This window comes from Neltuma alba, unplaced genomic scaffold, assembly GCF_004799145.2.
Source record: "Neltuma alba isolate B1F8T4 unplaced genomic scaffold, ASM479914v2 tig00011475_pilon, whole genome shotgun sequence".
Lineage (NCBI taxonomy): Eukaryota > Viridiplantae > Streptophyta > Magnoliopsida > Fabales > Fabaceae > Neltuma > Neltuma alba.
This window is the reverse complement of record NW_021636144.1, coordinates 98,482-118,586: the sequence shown is the minus strand read 5'-3', so window position 1 is coordinate 118,586 and position 20,105 is coordinate 98,482. Positions and strand designations below refer to the sequence as shown.

Sequence of the window (20,105 nt, the reverse complement as noted above, 5' to 3'; positions counted from 1 at the left end):
TTATTAATAAATTGTGAACTAGTAATGATAAGTATTGACAGCAAACGATAGAAAATGTACTAACAGTGAAAAGCTATTTATTAATAAGCTGTGAATTGACAATAACAAATTTTAAACATTCACTAACAAAAAATTTACTAGCAATGACTAATTTAATAGCCTTTTTTTTAAAATATGATACAATGACATATCAAATATTGGACTGCATTTGAAAAATACCAGATCAAACATCACTTCTTTCTCTGAGATTTTGAACTTTTAGATGCTTAAATTGAAATATTACAATTTTCAATTTTTTTTAATTTTTCCAAACAAAAATCTTGTACCATTATCTCCTGTTTAATCATTACAATCAGTTATCAACTGAGCTTTTCTGGTCCAGAAAAAAAAAGTTGTCAACTGAGCACCATAAAAGGGCCACCTGATCCACATCACAAGTCTGACCCAATCCCAATCGGACTATTAACAAATGCTTGAGCCCATTAAAACAAAACAAAAAATCTTTCTTCTTTTCATCCCTGAAAGCAGATGGCTTTTTCCGAACGATAATGAAAAGCATAGTATTCCAATTCCCAAAAAAGATTAAAAAAAGGAAAAGAGCTCCTTGTTTCAAAAATGGCAGGAGCTTCTGCAACTCTAGCCTCCTTTACCAGTCTCACACCATATCCCTCCACCAAGCTCCTCCACTGCTCTTCAACGGCACCCTTTCCACCCGCAACACTTGGTTCCCGATTCCACTACCGCTCTTGTTCCAATCTCAGAGTCAGTCATTGCCATGGCAAGGTATACTATTAAATCTGCTTCCTCTGCAAGCAAATACACATTTGTTTCCAATTGAGCTCACCGTTGCGCCGTCTCTTCTTAGTTGAATAATTCAACTGAAGGAGAACCAGATGAAATGGACGAAGCCCTATTCGGTGGCTATGACGGAATTGAGGATGACTCCGACGAAGAGGACGCCGAGAACAGTGTCGATTTGCTGATTAGATTCTTACGGAGCATGTTTAGGAAGGTCTCTAAGCGAGCCAAGAAGGCTTCGCGATCCATTTTACCCTCCGTAATATCGCCTCAGCTTGTAAGTTTACATTGTGAAGAGGAGCCTATGGAAATGTCGATTCTAAATGGACTTATATAGTTCAGGGTATCATCAGTTACTATTCAGTTTTTGAAGGGTTCAATTTCTGAACTTCTTAGAATTAAGAAATTATGGAATGTGTTCAGTGAGCTCATTGGTAAACTGAGAGGATTTTGCCTGTGCTGATGCAATTTGATGACTACTAATTGGCCTCCTATTCATAACGCTGAGTTGAACAGAGGAAGTTACTTGAAAGGTCAAAAAGGAACTATTGCTTTGATATGTAGCTGAAAATTGCTTAAACAAGTAGCTCAAGTTGCTAGTTTTCTTTTCTTCTACTAGCCCCCATATCCACTTTATTTCTTTGGCGATCGTTTGCATGTTTTGTTATAAACTGCAATCTCTCTTACAAGTTTCGCTCTGCATTAGACTTGTGCGGTATCTCTTAACACTGATTCTTGTGTCTTAGTTCCTTTGATTTATTCTGCTGCCTGCTGCCCGTCTGAGAGTTGATGCAGCTGAAGTTTTTTTTTTTCCTAACCCATTGTTTGCTTCTCTCTTAATTCTTTCCATGTGGATTGGGATTTCAGGTTTCTTTTGCAGTTGACGGTACACTGCTACTTGCTTCACTTTCTATTGTTAGAGCGTTTCTTGAGGTACTGTTTTCTATCGCTGATTCATGTCCTGATGGAGAGTTTATGGTTACTTGAAACCGTTTTTTTTATTTTCTTTAACTTCACGTAGAAATTGCTCTGCTATATTATTTTATCATATCAATTCTTTTTTGATATACCTAAATATGCAGAAATGGGCTGCGTCTTTGATAGAGATTTTTAATTGCAGAATCTTCATTGTATTTCCTTGCACATCTTATTTTCACCAACGATTAATGGTTTGTTTGGTTAAGGTCAAAATAGGGGATGGAAATGAGAGGGTTTCAATCTGGACTCAAATTAACTGTTTCCGTTTTGGGACTCAGAATTACTCATAAGTTGGTGGATCCTACAAAGATATGGAATGGTTGGTAGTGAAATAATATTCGTTTTCACTCCGGGCTTTTGCTTGTTGGCGAAACTGATTAACCACCCTATTAAGCATTAATCAAGTGGAAATCAAAACCCTTTCCTGATTCTCCCTGTCCATATTCACGCCCTCCTCAATTTCAGACTTTCTCTGCGAATCACAATCAATCAACAAATAACGGTGTGAGAAAAGCTGTATGCAAATAGCATCTATCTATTTAACATTAAGCGGGCTATTGTTAGGTTAGTATTAATTTATTACCATCCTCTTTAGCCTTGGTTTCAATATCTTTGAATATCGAAACAATTTATGGACAGAACGGAATATGGTCTCAGAGAGATGAAAGTACATTACACCAATGCGAGGAGACTCTTAGACACTGTTGCTAGCCCTACTTAATTGCTTGTAATTTTTGTACTTAAACTCTGTACATAATTTAGTAACACGTATCCATTTACCGCTCAAAAAAGAGATGAAAGCACATTGAATAAGAATCAACGCTAGCTCTAACATGAGACCTGTAGGATCAATAAGCAAGGATATATCAATAAACTCTAGTTCTAGTATTTTTCAATATGTGCTTTGAGAAGTATTCTTTGCTTTCCTGTATGACGACGGACTTAACCATTAGTGCATATGGATGAATCATAGGTGATATGCACACTTGGAGGTACAGTATTTGCTGGGATTTTGCTACTGCGAGTGATCTGGGCAGCAGTTGCTTACTTTCAGTCAAGTGGAAATAGCTTTAACCAGGGTGGCAGCTCCTTTGGCGCCGCAGCTTAGAGCTCTCTTTACCACTCCGTAAGCTAAAAACCTCGCATTCTTTCCTTCTGTGCTACTTGGTTACAGGCTAGAGGCCATCATATCATGTACTATATATTGTATATCAAATCTTTTGGGCCAACCATTAAGAGTCTGTGGATGTCATTCGCATTTTTCATGTGAACAGTGTATATTAGACTTGACAATTTAAATTATTTTTTCCAAGTTCGTTTATAAAAATCCTAAAAAATCAAGAAGAAATATACGAAGTCATATTGGGTCACTCTATTCAACATAGCGTCACAAACAAACACCAATGTTGAAACTGCCGCACAAAATGAGCGACATGTAATCAGGAGAGGCAGCCTTCTTTTACAAGAACAATACGTTATACGTTGGAGCTGAATATTGCCACAGAAAGCTTATATTTCCCTATGCTACATATTCAGTGAATAAATATTCTAACACGGCAGCAAATGGACATGCTAGTGTTTACTAACTCGAGCAGGCCCTGTAAAAGACCAAAATCGCCATGACCATTTTCTTCTGGCTTTGAGTATGTCTTAAGCGGATGAAGGAAATACTGCATCTTTATGTATTTATTACCAGGTTCATGGATTTATTGAATCATGTTGTTCTTTCAAATCCGCCACCTAACTGCATGTGTAACCATTCTGGTGATGCACCCCGGCTGAACTGATCTCGCGGAGCTTGAGAACCAATTACCATGTCAAGTGTGTGTTGATCAAACTGTATTTAAATAGACGTTTCCGAAGAATCAAGATATCATGAGGTAATATTCAACATGCATGTGTGTGTGTGGGGGTGTGTTCCTCAACTAATCACTCCTAGAAAACACCTAGGAGACACTATTTGCTACGCGCTTAATAAACACGCCTCCAAGGCTGCAAACCCAAAATCCATCGGATGCAAGATCATTCTTGCTTAATAAGTCTTTTCATATTATTCTTTAAGCTTAAGGTTCATGATATGAATATTGTCCACGAAAGGAAGTTTGTTGACTCTTGACTCTTCTTTAGATCAGCACCATATAACTAAAGGAACGAAATAGTAATGGTCTATCAGGACTCAATATTTAAAACAAACGAATTAAAACCAGTTTTCAACCCTTCAAGTCATTTAAGTTTCGTAAAAAATTCAATGTGTAGTCCAAAAACCTAGTAGACGACTTACATCTTTTGGATGAAAAATTTCAATGCCAGCAGGGTTCACACTTGAATTTACAGCTTCAAGCTTCATTGACAAGAACTGTTTCATCCAGTCAAATTACAAGGCAGAACTTTAATTTCGATCAATAAATAACTGTTGGAAAAAAAATCATAATTCACGGGCCAAGAAACTAAGATAAGAAGTCAAGACGGAGTTATACCTCAACTTGGCGCTGTAGCGACTGAATGTAATTTATTATCTCATCGAGGACCAACGCTTTCCCAGTAACCTGAATCGAGAAAGTATTTTACTTCAAAATTTCATATGAAGTTGGCAAACAACACCGTTGGTGACAGGTGATTTTCAGTTGTGTTATCAATAGCCTAGATATAAAAATACACATGAAAACACCGGTTTCTCCCTTTCAAGTTATTTTATTCAAATTGAAAGAATCACGGTTAACGCAGAGTAGAAAAAAAAACTCATTAAAGTTCTCAAAACATACCTTGTCACAACCAGGAACCAACTCCTGAAGAATTTGCATCCTCTCGCTTATCTTTTCCCTCCTCGCCTGTTTCAATCAGAATGCCTAGCACAAGTCAGTCTACCACCCCATAAACAACCAATCCCTTTATCACAAATATGTAACAGAAGGTTATAAAACTAGAGTATGATTTTTCATTTGCTTCTTTTAAGATCAGGACTAAATAGAAAATATCGGAACAATAACGCAATTCTAGCAGAGGTAAATTACTCTTTCCGCTAGACTGTGACTATCAGTAGCTTGACCCCTTCTCGCCCGTACATGGATGTAAGCCGGCTTAGGAGGCTCAGAAGCTGGCTGAGTACTTTGCTCCGCTGGCTTTTCTGAGCCGGTTTCTGTTTCAGCTTTCGTTTCAAGGCTCTCATTCCGATTTCCACATACTTTAAGCCGTTTTCCATCACCATCATTCTGCTCAATTCAAATTCAGAATTGGTAAATAGGTTAATTCTAAAAACATAACTTCAGATCCATATTCTGTGTTCTAATTTTTTGTACCGTCAACTTTTTTGCCAAATAAAACAGCGCTTAATCTCACTTAATTGGATTAACTTCCCAATGGTTTTGAGACATACACATATACTAGATCACTGAGCATACGAACGAGTGATTACCACGCCATTGCTATCGCCAATGCCACCGTTGCTGGTGGTAGAGACGCCTTTCGCCAATTCATCCTCGGAGTCGCGCTTCTTCCTATTGACCCCGTTTCCTTCCTGGTCCGAACAGCTCGGGTCAATACCCGGGCCATTCGGATTCGAACCCGATGTAAACGCCCCAAACTGCCCCAAATTTTGTCCGAACTGCGGCCTCCTCAAGCCCAACCCTCCCCTGGACTCCCCGAGACCAGCACCGCCGTTCGTCGGGAACTGCCGGATGTCGGCCAAGTTATGCGACGCCGTATGAGCGTTCCCATTCCCAAACGAACCCTCGTTCATCATATTGATAGCCGCGGGATCCGTAACAGCACCGCCGATGAACTTTCACTCAAACAGTCAACATCCACCCAGCACCGCTGGGGAATAACTACAAGAGCAACTGTGCTATTCGAGAAGCTTCAGAACAACGAAAAGGATGCAATTATTCAAAAAGAAAGAGAGAAGAGAAGCTGCAACTTGCAAGGTCTTCCTCGTGCTTGATCTCCGTGGACAGTGGAGGCTGATGCGCCCTTTGTTAATACTCCTAAGCTCCTAGTTATAAGACTCAATTGACTTATTTGAGGTAAGTTAAGTTGGTTATTTATAATAAATAAATGTTGTCATTCCTAAAATATCCTTACCAATTAAGTATATTGGCTAAAACTATCATTATTAGAAAGATTATCTTGGAAAAAAATGTACTCCTCCGGTCCTAATTATAAGACCCAATTGACTTATTTGAGGAGATTAAGGAAGTAAGTTAAGTTGGTTATTTATAATAAATAAGTGTTTTCATTCCTAAAATATCCTTGCTAATTAAGTATATTGGCTAAAACTATCATTATTAGAAGGATTATCTTGGAAAAAAAATGCATAAATATAAGAGACAAAATGGATTGGGTCTTATAATTAGGACCAAATAAAAAGTCAAATTGGGTCTTATAATAAGGACCGGAGGAATATAAATATAAGAGACAAAATAGATTGGGGTCTTATAATTAGGATCAAATAAAAAGTCAAATAAAATCTTATAATAAGGACCGGAAGAGTATTTATATTTCATTCGTCCCTCCCACGGATCGATTTGAGCGCTCATCTGATCAGCAATTTGGAAGAGAGCGATGTGAGCGATTCGGTTTTAATATTTTTAATTTTTAAAAAAATTTAAAAAAAATAAATCTGAACGGTTTAGATCGCTCATCAAAGAATGAACCCTGGATGCTAATCTTCGAAGAGTACCCAAACCAGATCCCTTCCAGTTAGCTTTTTCTCGAGGTCCAGCATTTCATGCTCTCATCAGCTTGACTCCCCTGATTGCTTGCCGTCTGATGCTACTACCATGGCACTCAAGAGGAAATCCCCAACCGTTGATTGCCCACATGAAACCAAACGTCCAAACCTGATCATCTTGGGTTTTCATTTGGAATAACTTATAAATAATTTTTTAATTATAACAAAATATGAAATAAATATATAAAATAATTTTTATCTTAATTTACGTTAATTGTGTTTATAGTTATTAAAACTTTTCATGATTAACTAACAAATTATAGTACACATTTAAATTTAAATATAAAAGAAAGCAACGAAAAATTAAAAAAAGTGTCAGGCAAGTTTTATGAAATTAAAAAAGGTAAAAAGTAGAAATGAATATAAATTTTGGATTTTTTTTTCTCGGTCAATTTTTTAGATTTTACAAAAAAAAGTTATGAGAAAACAAAAGGAAAGTGCGAAAAAAATGACGGGTTATTTTGAGAGTTTAGCGAGCCAAAGTACAAATACGGTGGACAAATTGTTTAGCGGGAAAGAGACAACGGTGGGGTTCCATTGATTATCCAATGATTTGGGGAAAAAGTTATGGGAAAAGTAATGATGTTTTGATTAAGGAGATGCTAATTTTTGTTTGCCAGAGATTAAGGAGATGCTAATGATGATTAATGAGAGACTTAAAGACTTAAGCGGTGATATGTGGTAAAGCACTGGGGAAAACGATGGTTAGGAAGTTGATGACCGATGAGTGATTACGACCTTAGGTCAATTCAAGCTTTGAATTTTAGAATGAGGGGGTGTTTGGATTGCTCAATAAATACTTTTAAAAAGTATGTTTCAACAAATCGAGACAAACTCTTTCATATATTTACTTCATATATAGCAAAAGCACTTTTAAAATTATGATTTTGTTTCTACCCAAACACCCCCTACATGAGGTCCACTGCCAAAATAGTCCCCTCTGGTGAGATGTATGCTTTTTAATTTTTCTATTCCTATTTTTAAGTCATTTTTAACATGTTTTATACAAATTAAGAAAAATTTTAAACTTTACTAACTCTCATTTAATATTCAACAACTTTTCAATTTTATCCTAATTTAGCATAAATTATACTTTATGAAAACAAAATCAACATAATAATAAATTAAAAATAAAGTTGTTCATTCATATAAAAAAAAATTTCTTGGTCTTTCATATTGAACCAAAATTTTTTTTTCTTTTTTCAATAAATAGGATTAGAGGAGTGTATAGTTTTAAGTTACATATAAATAATTTTCTAATATTAAAAATGTAGTAGAAAGTAGAAACTCCTTACACTTTTAAATTCGTGCATATAATTCATTCATCGTTAGTCAGCCGTATTTGATAAAGCAACGTGATATATATTTGTATCATCTGTATCAAAAAAAAAATAATTGTATCATCAATAAATATCTTATTAAAGTCAATTTTATATATAAATAGTCTTTTTATAGTTTGAGTTTTATGTCAGTAACCTGTAATTCTACAAGCTTCAAGCACGCTAAGATAAATAATCCAATTATATTCAATTTAATCGGGGAAATAATAGAATAAATCATGCAAATCTTATCTTCTTGCGTCAATAGATTCGGTCTTTTTTTTTTTTTTGGCATTGTTCCTTCTTCTACTCTCCATGTCTCTGGCATTATACCGCAAGGTCCCGTTTGATGATAGACATGAATGATGTCTTCTTCTTCTTTTTTGTTGGGACAATTGTGAAGCAAAGTTTTAATTGAAAACAAGTTACACCAGGTGTTATCATCAACTACCTAATCTGCAGAGCAGTGGTTTCAAATGAGATCAATGTTTAAATCTAGTAAACGGAAAAAAAATAAATTGAACTCAATAATATTTGAATATGACTTTTTTTTAAGAGTAAGATACCCTGAATACCTTTTTAGTTTGTATCAATTATAGAGACCTCCTCTCTATTTTTAAAACATATAGTTTAGTCCAATTAATTAACAGCATTAGGAATATTATAAAAAGATTCTTAAAATATTATTGTTAACCAAAATTTATATTTATTTACTATTTTACCTCTCATTCTAATAAATTTTTAAATTATATTTTTATAGTTTCATGAATTTCATTCAGTTAAGATAAACATAAAAAATTTCATTATTTTTTTAATAAATATATATACTTGACTAAATATGTTTATAAGTTTTCGTAACAAACATGTTTTTAAAAGTTTTAAATTATAAATTTAAATAATTTATAAAATCTTTTAAACTTATATCATTTAAACTTTACAATAAACAAAAACTATGTATTTGAAATGTGTTCTTACAATTTAAAATAAAATATTAAAATAATAAAATTTTATGATTTAGATTAAAAAAATTATAACATATTAGAAATTTTAAAAATACATGTATTAGAATTATTTTTTGATTTTATAAAAAAATATTTTTTAGACAATATGAATGTCTAAATAATTATTAAATTAAAAAGGCACATTTTGATTAAAAAATAATTTAAAATCAAAAAACTTAACGGTTTGGATGGGTGAAAATGAAATTTTAAATATAGGAGGAAGATTTATGTAACATATTCCTCCACTTCCAGCATATTTTACACGAACTAAGAAAAACCTTAAACTTCATTAACTCTCATTTAAAATTTAATAACTTTTCAACTTTATCCTTATTTAATATACATTATACCTCATATAAACAAAGTTAACACAATAATAAATAAAGGGTAAAATTGTATATTCATACAAAAAATTTCTCTCAGTGCCCAATAAATAGGACTAAAAAATACCTTCTCTCTCTACCCTATAAATAGGACCAGAGGAGTACATTTTAATTATAAGGGAGGTTTATATATTTTTTAAAAATAGATGAGAAGTTGCTGTAATTGAGATAAAATAGAAGGGTGATAAGTGTATTTTACTCTTTTTTTAATTAAAAGGCAAACATTAACATGATGTAAGGTTAGAAGTAAGATTGAATTTTGCTTGTAAAATTTCTTATAAACTACAAAGTTATTAGCGACATTATTTGTTAGTAGAGTGTGTAATTTAATAAGTATTTCGACAATTTTCCTTTTAATTTTATCTCTATGGCACTTTCAACAAATTCCATTAAAAATGAAAAAGAAAATCTTAGATATCATTGATTTTATCTTAAAATTTAATGACTTTTCAACTTTTCTCTTATTTAATACATATATATTTTTAATAAAATAATAGTCTAAATAGTAATAAATTAAAAGTAAATTTGTACAGTCTTATAATAAATCTAATGAAATAACTTATGCTAAGGACAAAGAAAATATTCTTTTTCTCTATCCCATGAATAAGACGAGAGAACAACACCGTTATGATGTTTAAATTTGCTTGAATATTTTGAATTGTTCTCCTTTCTAGTTCATTTTCTTACTTTTCCTTCTCACATCAGAAGCTTGTACAATGCAGAACGAAAAATATTTTTTAAAAAAACAGCATCAAATACGGATAACAAATTTAGAATTTTAACTCCCCTCTAATATTTTTTTTATTAAATACACTTCTAGGTAGTTTCCCCTTTTTTCCTATTAATTCCATCCTAACATTATTTTGTTCGATTCTTTTTTTAACATGAAGTATTTGGAATATTGTACTTAATAAATCAATTATGCCTCATAACTTTGGCCCAAAAATATATGCATCATGGAAAACCATCGATTATCAATAATCAATGATCCAAACCACTTGATTTTCTGATCAAAATTCTTGCCATTAGATATTGAGATCATTTTCGGTATCAAGTCGTAACGTGTATGTGAGATGTATATGGATATATAAAATGTTGATGGGATTGAAAAAAAGAGCGATCAAATTCAAAAGAAAGCCATATGACAATCTTCTGCAAACAAGGAAAATACTAACCGTCCCAAAAAAAAAAAAACTCATTGGGGAAAAAGAGCGATCAAAAAAATTCATGATCGAAAATTCAAATTTAAAATTATTTTAAATTAATTCAATAATAAAAATAAGACAAAAGTATATATTTGGTCCTTTAATTTTGTATAAGGTTTCAATTTAGTCCCTTAACTTTAAAAAATATATTTTTAGTCCTTCAACCCTAAAAATTTTTCAAAAAATGATGACATTAAGATCTTAAATGTTGATAAAATATTCTCAAATACTAACATATTAAGTTTAGTTTTCAAAACATCCACGATTGTTACAAAAAAATCATCATTAAAGCCTAATAATTTTAGGGTTAAAGGACTAAATGTATTTTTTTAAAGTTAAGGGACCAAATTAAAATTTTGTATAAAATTAAAGAACCAAATATATACTTTAGCTTATAAATAAAAAGTTCAATTCTCTTGTTAAAATATTCGATCTTATTAAAAATATAATTTTTTTTATCAAAATCCTCCTTTTATTATTTCATTATCCTGTATTTTTACCCATTAATTAATTTATGCCCCTACATAATCCAGAAACAAACTAATAACAGCAAATAAATATGAGAAACGAACTTCTACAATTTCAAAATCTTTCCATGATAATAATAATACTACATCTGGTCTTTAATATAAAACCTAATTGACTAATTTGAGAAGATTAACAAAATTAGTTGAGTTGGTTATTTCTAATAAATTGATGTTTTCTTTCCTAGAATGCCCTTATTAATCATGTGTATTAGCTAAAACGATCATTTGATAGAATATTTAATATGCGCAGCTACTATAAGGACTACTTTAAAAAAATAGATAAGTATAAAAGATAAAATAAACTGAGTTCTTATGGTTATGATTAATTTAAAAATTAAATTAGTTCTTATACAGTACTCCCTCCGTTCCTTATTATAAGAGACAAATAACCGAAGTACGTTGATCAAAAAAACAGTTAAAATTAGTTAAGAACAATTAATGTGTAAAAAGTATAATTTTTTTCCAAAAATGCCCTCATTAATAAGGAGAAAGAGCATGAGAGAGAACAATTAAATTATTAAAAGAAAGAGAAGTGGGAGGGAGAGAGAGTGTGAGTTGGAGATAATAAATATGGGTAAAATAGTAAATCAACACAAAAAAGTAAAGACAACTTGTAAGTGTCTCTTATATATAGGAACATACCATAAGCATCAAATGTCTCTTATAATAACGAACGGAAGGAGTATTATTTATTAGAGTGAAGGGATATTGTAGTTGGTGGGGTTGGCGAGCGACCTAATTTAAAGCGAAAGAAACAGTTGCCAGACTGACAGGCATGAAAGGCCATGATCTCGTGTCCATTTTCTTCATCAAATATAGTTAGGCTTGGGCATATATGATGCCCAGAAAGCTACCTTCCTTTTTTCCACTTTAATTTACATAACTATCTCCATTATTATTCCTCCTCTATGTTTCATCACTCTCTTTATTGCCCATACCCACTTACTTTCTCGCTTAGTTCCTCTCAAATAACACACACATGTGTATTCTTTTCAAGTAGTATGCTTTAGAGATAAAATATGAAGAGGGAATTTCACGGATTCGGAACTTACGTTTCTCATTCTAACTTACCACGTGAAAAAGAACGGTAGAAAGAAGAGTATGAAAATTTTGAACATATATGTGAGTAAGAGCTGGAGTAAAATCGTTTTGAGATAATTCATACACGTGCAAAGAAAATCATTAGATGCGCCAGTAAAAAAAATTATATCATAGAACAGAGAAAATGAATGGCTGAATATAACACTCGATTAAATTACTGAGTAGAATCTTTTAATTAACAATTTATTTAAATATTTAATTGTTAATAGAATATAACAGTATAATGTAATTAATCTCATCTAATTAGATATGACTCCTCGTTGTTGTTTCATCTAAAGGTGAAAATGATAAGCAAAAGGCTTCTTAACGCAAAGTAAATTTATAATGAATCATGTTATTTATAAGTAGCCACTTATTTTAAAATTCGTGCAAAGCAAGTTCCCCCGTTATATTTGGGCACGTTTCAATGATGTTGCGTAGGGTTGTAACATGTGGATGACAAATCACGTTGAATTTACAGGCAGCTAGGTAGGAGCATGCCACGTGGTACATTACCTCAAATGGCAAAGAGATTTGATTGGAAAACTCCCATTTTGTGTCATTTTCGCGTGACAGACTTTTTCTTGGGCTGCAATGTCAGGTACTATTAACATCTATTCATTTTGATAGAAACACTCTTACTCGTCCCGTGGCTGAAAAGCTTCTACCATATGATTCTCACATCGGTGTACGAAGTACAGGATATATGTGTGTATATATATATATATATATATATATATGGCTAATATAATATTTAATCCTTTAAATTTATTCTCATTTTGATTTTGATCTCTCAAATTTTAAACTATAAGTTTTGGTTCTTAGAAGGTAAAATAGTTCAAGTTTTTATTAAATTATAGAAATTAATGTTATAAATAAAAAGAAACTTGATGGACCAAAATTTTTGGTTTGAAATTTAAAAAACCAAAACCCAAATAAATATAAACTCGAATGACTAAAGTTCGTATCACCTCTATATGTACTACCTCTGATCTTTAACATAAGAATTCTTTTGATTTTTATTTTAGTCCTAAATATAAAACCTCAAGTCACTTTGTCTTCTTTATTTATCCATTTTTTTTCAATGTAATCATTGTAATAGTAATAGTTCTAATCAATACACTTGATTAGTAAGGATATTTTAGAAAAAATAATACCTATTTATTACAAATAATTAAATTAACTCGTTTTCTTAATTCACTTAAATTAGTCAACTAGTGTTATATTAAAGACCGGAGGTAATATGTGTGTCTATATATATATATATATGTGTGTGTGTGCACACACACAGAGCATAGCCGAAAATCAAGGAAAGGTCATAGAAGAAAAGGTGGAATAAGATTTTTATGGAGGTAAGCATTACATATATCGCTTTAATTATATACTACATTTTGTCATTAATATAAGAACTAGTTTGATTTTTATTTTAATTTTAAATACAAGACTCCAATTCACTTTGTTTCTTATATTTGTCCATTTTTTCCCAAGACAATCCTTGTAATAATAATAGTTCTAGTTAATACACTTAATCAAGAAAGGTATTTTAGGAAAAATAACACTTATTTATTATAAGTAACTAACTTAATTATTTTTTTAATTTACTCAAATTAGTCAACTAGCTTTTATATTAAGGACCAGAGGTAGTATGTTTCATAGAATGAGAAGCTGATACACATTTATATATACAGAAGAATGACAGAAAAATATCTATTGAATTTCAAAATAATAAATAGGTAATTTTAATAGATTTTGACTTGTTAAAACAATTATAAGGGTAGTTAAAATCATTATAAGAATAGTTAACATGACCTATTTATTTTTTTTGAAATTCAACAGGATTTTTATCATTTTTTTTTCTTAATATATAAATGTATTAAAGAATTGTGTGGGGTTGGACCGTTTATGAAAGCAGTAAATGCGTTCGGCGGATGTAATAATATTATTGAAGACAAGAAGGGACTCTCAAAAGAAAGATGATGAACTGGGCTATCATGTCGAGTAACAATGAACATAATTTTCTTGGCTTTTGCCCCCGGCCCCCCCTCCTTTCTCTGAGTATTCGCTTCTCCACTTGAAAGCGTCCTCCCATCCGCCAGTGAATGGTAATTGTTACGCTACAAATTAGATTTTATATCATCATCAATTGATTGACCAGATTCTTGAAAGTTTAAAAATGAGTCAAATATGATATTATAGAATCCAAATATATTTAATTAATAAGATCTGAATAATATTTTAAGAGAAAATTAGGGATAAATCCCTTATTACAAATTCAATTGGCAAATGGTCCCTAGGATGATTGATTACACTTGGAAAGATTAGTTACGTATAAAGAAAGGTAAGTTACACAAAGAAAAGATGATTTGTACAAAATATTATTTGGATATAAGAGAGTTTGCATATAAGGAAGATAACTTGCACATAAAAGAATTTTATTTGTATAAAAAAAATTGAGTTGCATATTGCACAAAGGAAGATTATTATATATAAGGAAAGATAAATTGCACACAAAGAAAATTTAGTTGCACACAATAGAAATCAAGTTGCACAAAGTTGGTAGGTCCCATTTGCCAATTAATTTTTCAATAAGGGATTTATTTCCAATTTTCCTATATCTTAATTAGTATTTGAATATATTGAATTAAATAAGAAACATTATAATTGGATGGGATTTCAATTGGAAGCTCAAATAGAAAAATTAATAATTAATTTGAGATTTGAATAATATCTTAATTAGGATTTAAATGTATTGAATTAAATGGGGAGTATCGTTATTAAATGAGGTTTCAATTGGAAGCTCACATGAAAAAATTAACAATTAATTTTGACCTTAAATATCTTAATTAAAATTTGAATATATAGAATTAAATGAGGAGCATCATTATTAAATAGGAGTTCACATAGATTTATAATTAAATGCTACCAAATGCTAATATTTTAAAAATAGGACACATAATTATGATTAAAAAACTTGATATTATAGATATAAGAAATTAATGTGAGTATTGCTTAATTTCAAATCTAATTGAATACACGAGTCCATGTGGGAGAAATTTCTAGTTTAGGACTGAAAGTAGCAGGGTAGCATATCAGTATCGACTAAGCACCGTAAAATGGCCGCCTGATCCACTTCACAAGACTGACCCAATCCCAATCCGACCCATGACTTATTGACTGCTTGAGCCCATTTAACTGAAAGCAGAGATGGCTTATGTTTTATTTTTGAAAATAAGAAATGGAGTATGCCGATCAAAAAATAAGGGAACAGAGGTGAGAGCTCCCTATTTTAAAAATGGCAGTAGCTTCTGCAACTCTAGCCTCTTTTATCAATCACACACCATATCCATCCACCAAGCTCCTCCACTGCTCTTCAACGGCACCTTTTCCACCCGCAACACTTGGTTCCCGATTCCACCACCACTCTTGTTCCAATCTCAGACTCAGTCATTGCCATGGCAAGGTATGCTGTCACAACTGCTTCCTCTGAAAGCAAATACACATTTGTTTTCGAACTGAGTTCACCGTTGCCCCGTTTCTTCTTCGTTGAATAATTCAACTGAAGGAGAACCTGAGGAAATGGACGAAGCCCTATTCGGGGGCTATGACGGAATTGAGGCAGACACCAGCTAAGAGGACGCGAAGAACAGTGTCGATTTGCTGGTTACATTCTTACGGAGCTTGTTTAGGAAGGTCTCTAAGCGAGCCAAGAGGGCTTCGCGATCCATTTTACCTCAGCTTGTAATTTTACATTCTTAAGGAGAGCCTATGGAAATGTCGATTCTAAACGGACTAATCATCAGTTTAGGGTATCATCAGTTACTATTCAGTTTTGGAAGGGTTCATTTTCTGAACTGCTTAATTATGGATGTATTTAGTATCCGGATACTTTATTCAACATAGCGTCACAAACAAACTCCAATGTTGAAACTGCCGCACAAAATAAGTAAGCGATATGTAATCAGGAGAGGCAGCCTTCTTTTACAAGAACAATACCTTATAGGTTGGAGCTGAATATTGCCTTCTATTCCCCCATGCCACATATTCAGTGAATAATAAATATTACAACACGGCAGTAAATGGACATGCTAGTAGCAGTATATACTAACTTCAGCAGGCCTGTAAAAGACAGCGTTACCATTCGCCCTGTCCATTTTCTTCTCGGGCTTTGAGTATCTGTCTTAAGCAGAGGAAGGAAACACTGCATCTGTATGTATTTATTACCAGATTCAAGGATTTATGGAATCATGTTGTTCTTTCAAATCCGCCGCCCACCTGCATGTGTAACCACTCCGGTGACGAACCCCGGGTGAACTGATCTCGCGGGGCTTGAGAACCAATTACCATGTCAACTGCTTGTTGACCAAACTGTATCCAAGTACAAGTTTCAGAAGAATCAAATTTTGCACTATTCATTCATGATAAATTTAACTTCACATATCATTCAAATCCTCAACTTCCCAAGGAAGGTTCCCATACAAAGATATCATATAGTAATTCAATATAAAGTCAATATGCATGCGTGATATGAATATTACTCTTGAAGCTTAGGGTTCCTGATATGAATATTGTCTATAAAAGGAAGTTTGACTCTTCTTTAAATCAGTACAGAAGAACAAAAGGAACAAGCACTAATGGCCTATCGGGATTCAATATTTAAGACAAACCAATTAAAACCAGTTTTCGACTCATCAATTTATTTAAGTTTCGTAAATATTCAATGCATAGTCCAAAGACGTCGTAGACAACTTACATCTTTAGGAGGAAAAATTTCAATGCCACCTGGGTTCACACTTGAATTTACGGCTTCAAGCTTCATTGACAAGAACTGTGTCATCCAGTTAAATTACAAGGCTCAATTTCAATCGATAAATAAGTGTTGGAAAAAAAATCATAATTAGCGGGACAAGAAACCAAAGAAGTCAAAACGGGGTTATACCTCAACTTGGCGCTCTAGCGACTGAATGTAATTTATTATCTCATCGAGGACCAACGCTTTCCCAATAACCTGAATCGAGAAAATCATTTAATTTAAAATTTCAAAGGAAGTTGGTACACAACAACAACCGTGACGAATGATTTTCAGATGTCTTATCAATAACCTAGACCCTACAGATACAAACACCTGTTTCTCCAGTTCAAGTTAACCCAGATCAGAAAAGAACTCATCAAGTACTAAGCCATACCTTGTTACAACCAGGAACTAACTCCTGAAGAATTTTCATCCTCTCACTTATCTTTTCCCTCCTCGCCTGTTCCAATCAGAATGCCTAGCAAGTTAGTCTACCGCTCCATAAACAACCAATCACTTTATCACAAATATGTAACAGAAGGTTATAAAACTAGAGTATAATTTTTCATTTACTTCTTTTAAGATCAACACTAAATAAATAAAAAAAAAATCGGAACAATAACGCAATTCAGTAGCAGAGGTAAATTACTCTTTCCGCTAGACTGTGACTATCAGTAGCTTGACCCCTTCTCGCCCGTACATGGATGTAAGCCGGCTTAGGAGGCTCCGAAGCTGGCTGAGTACTTTGCTCCGCTGGCTTTTCTGAACTGGTTTCTGTTTCAGCTTTAGTTTCAGGGCTCTCATTCCTATTCCTAGATACTTTAAGCCGTTTTCCATCACCATCATTCTGCTCAACTCAAATTCAGAATTGGTAAATGGATGGATTCTAAAAATATAACTTCAGATTTATTTTCTGTGTTATAATTTTTCGTACCGTCAACTTTTCTGCCAAATAAAACAGCGCTTAATCTCACTTAATTGGATTAACTTTCCAATGGTTTTGAGACATACACATATACTAGATCATTGAGCATACGAACGAGTGATTACCACGCCATTGCTATTGCCAATGCCACCGTTGCTCGTGGTGGAGACGCCTTTCACCGATTCATCCTCGGAATCGCGCTTCTTCCTATTGACCCCGTTCGCTCCCTGGTCCGAACAGCTCGGGTCAATACCCGGGCCATTCGGGTTCGAACCCGATGTAAACTCGCCAAACAGCCCCAAATTTTGTCCGAACTGCGGCCTCCTCAAGGCCAACCCTCCTCCAGACTCCCCGAGACCCGCACCGCCGTTCATGGGGAACTGCCAGATCTCGGCCAAGTTATACGATGCCGTATTGGCGTTCCCGTTCGCAAACGAACCCTCGTTCATCATATTGATAGCCGCCGGATCCCTGCCAACACCGCCAATGAACTTTCACTCAAACAGTCAACATCCACCCCCCATCGCTGGGCGAATAACTTCAAGAGTAAGTGTGCTATTCGAGAAGCTTCAGAACAACGAAAAGGTTGCAATTAGGCAAAGAGAAAGAGAGAAGAGAAGCGGCAACTTGCAAGTTCGTATTCGTGTTTGATCTCCATGGACAGTGCAGGCTGATGCGCCCCGTGTTAATATTTATATTCCATTCATCCCTGGCACTGTTTCAGAGACAGAGACCTCGAGAGTAGCGAACCAAGTCACTTCCAGTGAGGTCTTTCCCGCAGGGTCCAGCATTTCGTGATTTCTCACTCTATAAATCGTGTTTATTATCTCTCTCATCAGGCCGACTCCCCCGATTCTCGCCGTCCGATCTTTCAACAGCATCGCTCGAGAAGAAAATTCCAACGGCTGATTGCCTACCCAGTCATCTTTGATAAAATTACAAACAAATCCCAAACAACACAATTTATTAATCTAACACCCCTGAGATTTTAAAATAAATAAGAGGTCCTGTCAAGCCTGAAAATAATATATTCTAAACAAGAAACTACGTCATTGTTCCTGTTTTTAATTGACAAACCCATGTGAATTAATAAATCAATGAGAAGTTGTTGACAAGTCCAAAAGCATTAATTAACAACTGAATTTATAGAATAATATAAACTTTATATAAAATCAAATTATAATAAAAAGAGTATTACATAACAATATTTATGTTAAAATCATGTGTCACCAAAACATGTTCATTAATATTAGACGAAATGATGAATTTATCTTATAATTTTGTTGGGAACATCCATTTACAAACTTGTGGATATTTATTAACAAGTCAGTGAGAACTTATTGACAAATCAGGAGGTGTCGGTTAATAGTTAAATTTATGAAATAATATAACTTTCATATAAGATAAAATTAGAAAAATTCTTATACTCTTTTGTTATAATTTGATCCTATATGGATGTTATATTATCCTATAAATTTAGTTGTTAACTAACACTTCTTTACTTGTTAATAGCTTTCCATGAACTTGTTAATCAGTACTCCTAAGCTTGTTAATGGGTGTCTGTAATGAAATTATGACACAAACCTATCATTTTGTCTAATATTAGTGTGGATGCCTTGGTCACGTCTAATTTCAGCTTAAAGATTATTATATAATACTCTTTTGTAATAATTTGATCTTATATGAAAGTTATATTATTCTATTAATTTAGTTACCAACTATACCCTTGATTTGTCAATAGCTTTTCATTGACTTGTTAATTTACCCCCATCAGCTTGTCAATCAGGATAAGGATAACAATATAATTTCTTATTTAAAATATATTATTCTCAGGTCTTATAGGACCTTCTATTTATTTTAAGATTTCAAAGAACATTAAATTAATAAATTCTGTCAAATGGGATCTGTGTGTAATTTTCCCATCATCTTTTGGGCCTAATACAATTGTCTCACGTGATTAAGACTTTTCATGATAAAATAAAAAAAAATATAGTATACAGTTCAATTTAAATATAATACTAAAATAATAAAATAAATTAAAAAGTGTGTGGTAAATTTTATAAAATTTAAAAAGGTAAAAGTAGAAATGAGTATCAATTTTATAAATTTTTTGCCTCGATCAATTTTTTAAATTTTAAAAGAAGTTATGATAAAACGGGGCAAAAACCGGGAAAAGAAAAGCAAAGCGAAAAATGACAGGTCATTTTGAGAGTTTTAGCTAACCAAAGTACGAATACGGCGTACAAAGTGTTTAGGGGGAAAGAGAAAGCAGCGGGGCTTCATTGATTATCCTATGATTTAGGGGAAAAGCTATGGGAAAATTAATGATGGTTTTGATTAAGGGGATGTCAATGATGATTAGGGGGAGACCTGA

At 33.0% G+C, this 20,105-nt stretch overlaps 3 protein-coding genes across 5 annotated transcripts; 1 reads left to right on the top strand and 2 right to left on the bottom strand.

Annotated features, from left to right (window-relative positions):
- The first annotated feature begins 464 nt into the window (after positions 1–464).
- On the top strand, positions 465–3,084 carry LOC114713839 (protein SHORT HYPOCOTYL IN WHITE LIGHT 1). The gene is made up of 4 exons (XM_028898513.1): positions 465–783; positions 866–1,075; positions 1,666–1,731; positions 2,750–3,084. The coding sequence occupies exons 1-4, from the start codon at positions 616–618 to the stop codon at positions 2,882–2,884; spliced, it is 579 nt and encodes a 192-aa protein (XP_028754346.1). The 5' UTR covers positions 465–615; the 3' UTR covers positions 2,885–3,084.
- Positions 1,804–5,747, bottom strand: LOC114713837 (transcription factor BHLH089-like). 3 transcript variants are annotated; one of them, XM_028898510.1, is made up of 6 exons: positions 5,189–5,747; positions 4,788–4,985; positions 4,539–4,604; positions 4,254–4,322; positions 4,058–4,132; positions 1,804–2,248 (listed from the first exon to the last, which is right to left on the bottom strand). In XM_028898510.1, exons 1-6 carry the CDS (start codon positions 5,513–5,515, stop codon positions 2,177–2,179), a joined length of 807 nt encoding a protein of 268 aa, XP_028754343.1. In that variant the 5' UTR covers positions 5,516–5,747; the 3' UTR covers positions 1,804–2,176. The 3 variants fall into 3 exon arrangements, with proteins under 3 accessions (XP_028754343.1, XP_028754342.1, XP_028754344.1); XM_028898509.1 differs by lacking the exon at positions 1,804–2,248 and adding an exon at positions 3,125–3,613; XM_028898511.1 differs by lacking the exon at positions 1,804–2,248 and adding an exon at positions 3,125–3,573.
- A 10,484-nt stretch (positions 5,748–16,231) lies between these two features.
- On the bottom strand, positions 16,232–18,488 carry LOC114713838 (transcription factor BHLH089-like). Its single transcript, XM_028898512.1, has 6 exons — positions 17,857–18,488; positions 17,456–17,653; positions 17,201–17,266; positions 16,954–17,022; positions 16,768–16,842; positions 16,232–16,382 (listed from the first exon to the last, which is right to left on the bottom strand). Exons 1-6 carry the CDS (start codon positions 18,181–18,183, stop codon positions 16,260–16,262), a joined length of 858 nt encoding a protein of 285 aa, XP_028754345.1. The 5' UTR covers positions 18,184–18,488; the 3' UTR covers positions 16,232–16,259.
- Positions 18,489–20,105: the final 1,617 nt, after the last annotated feature.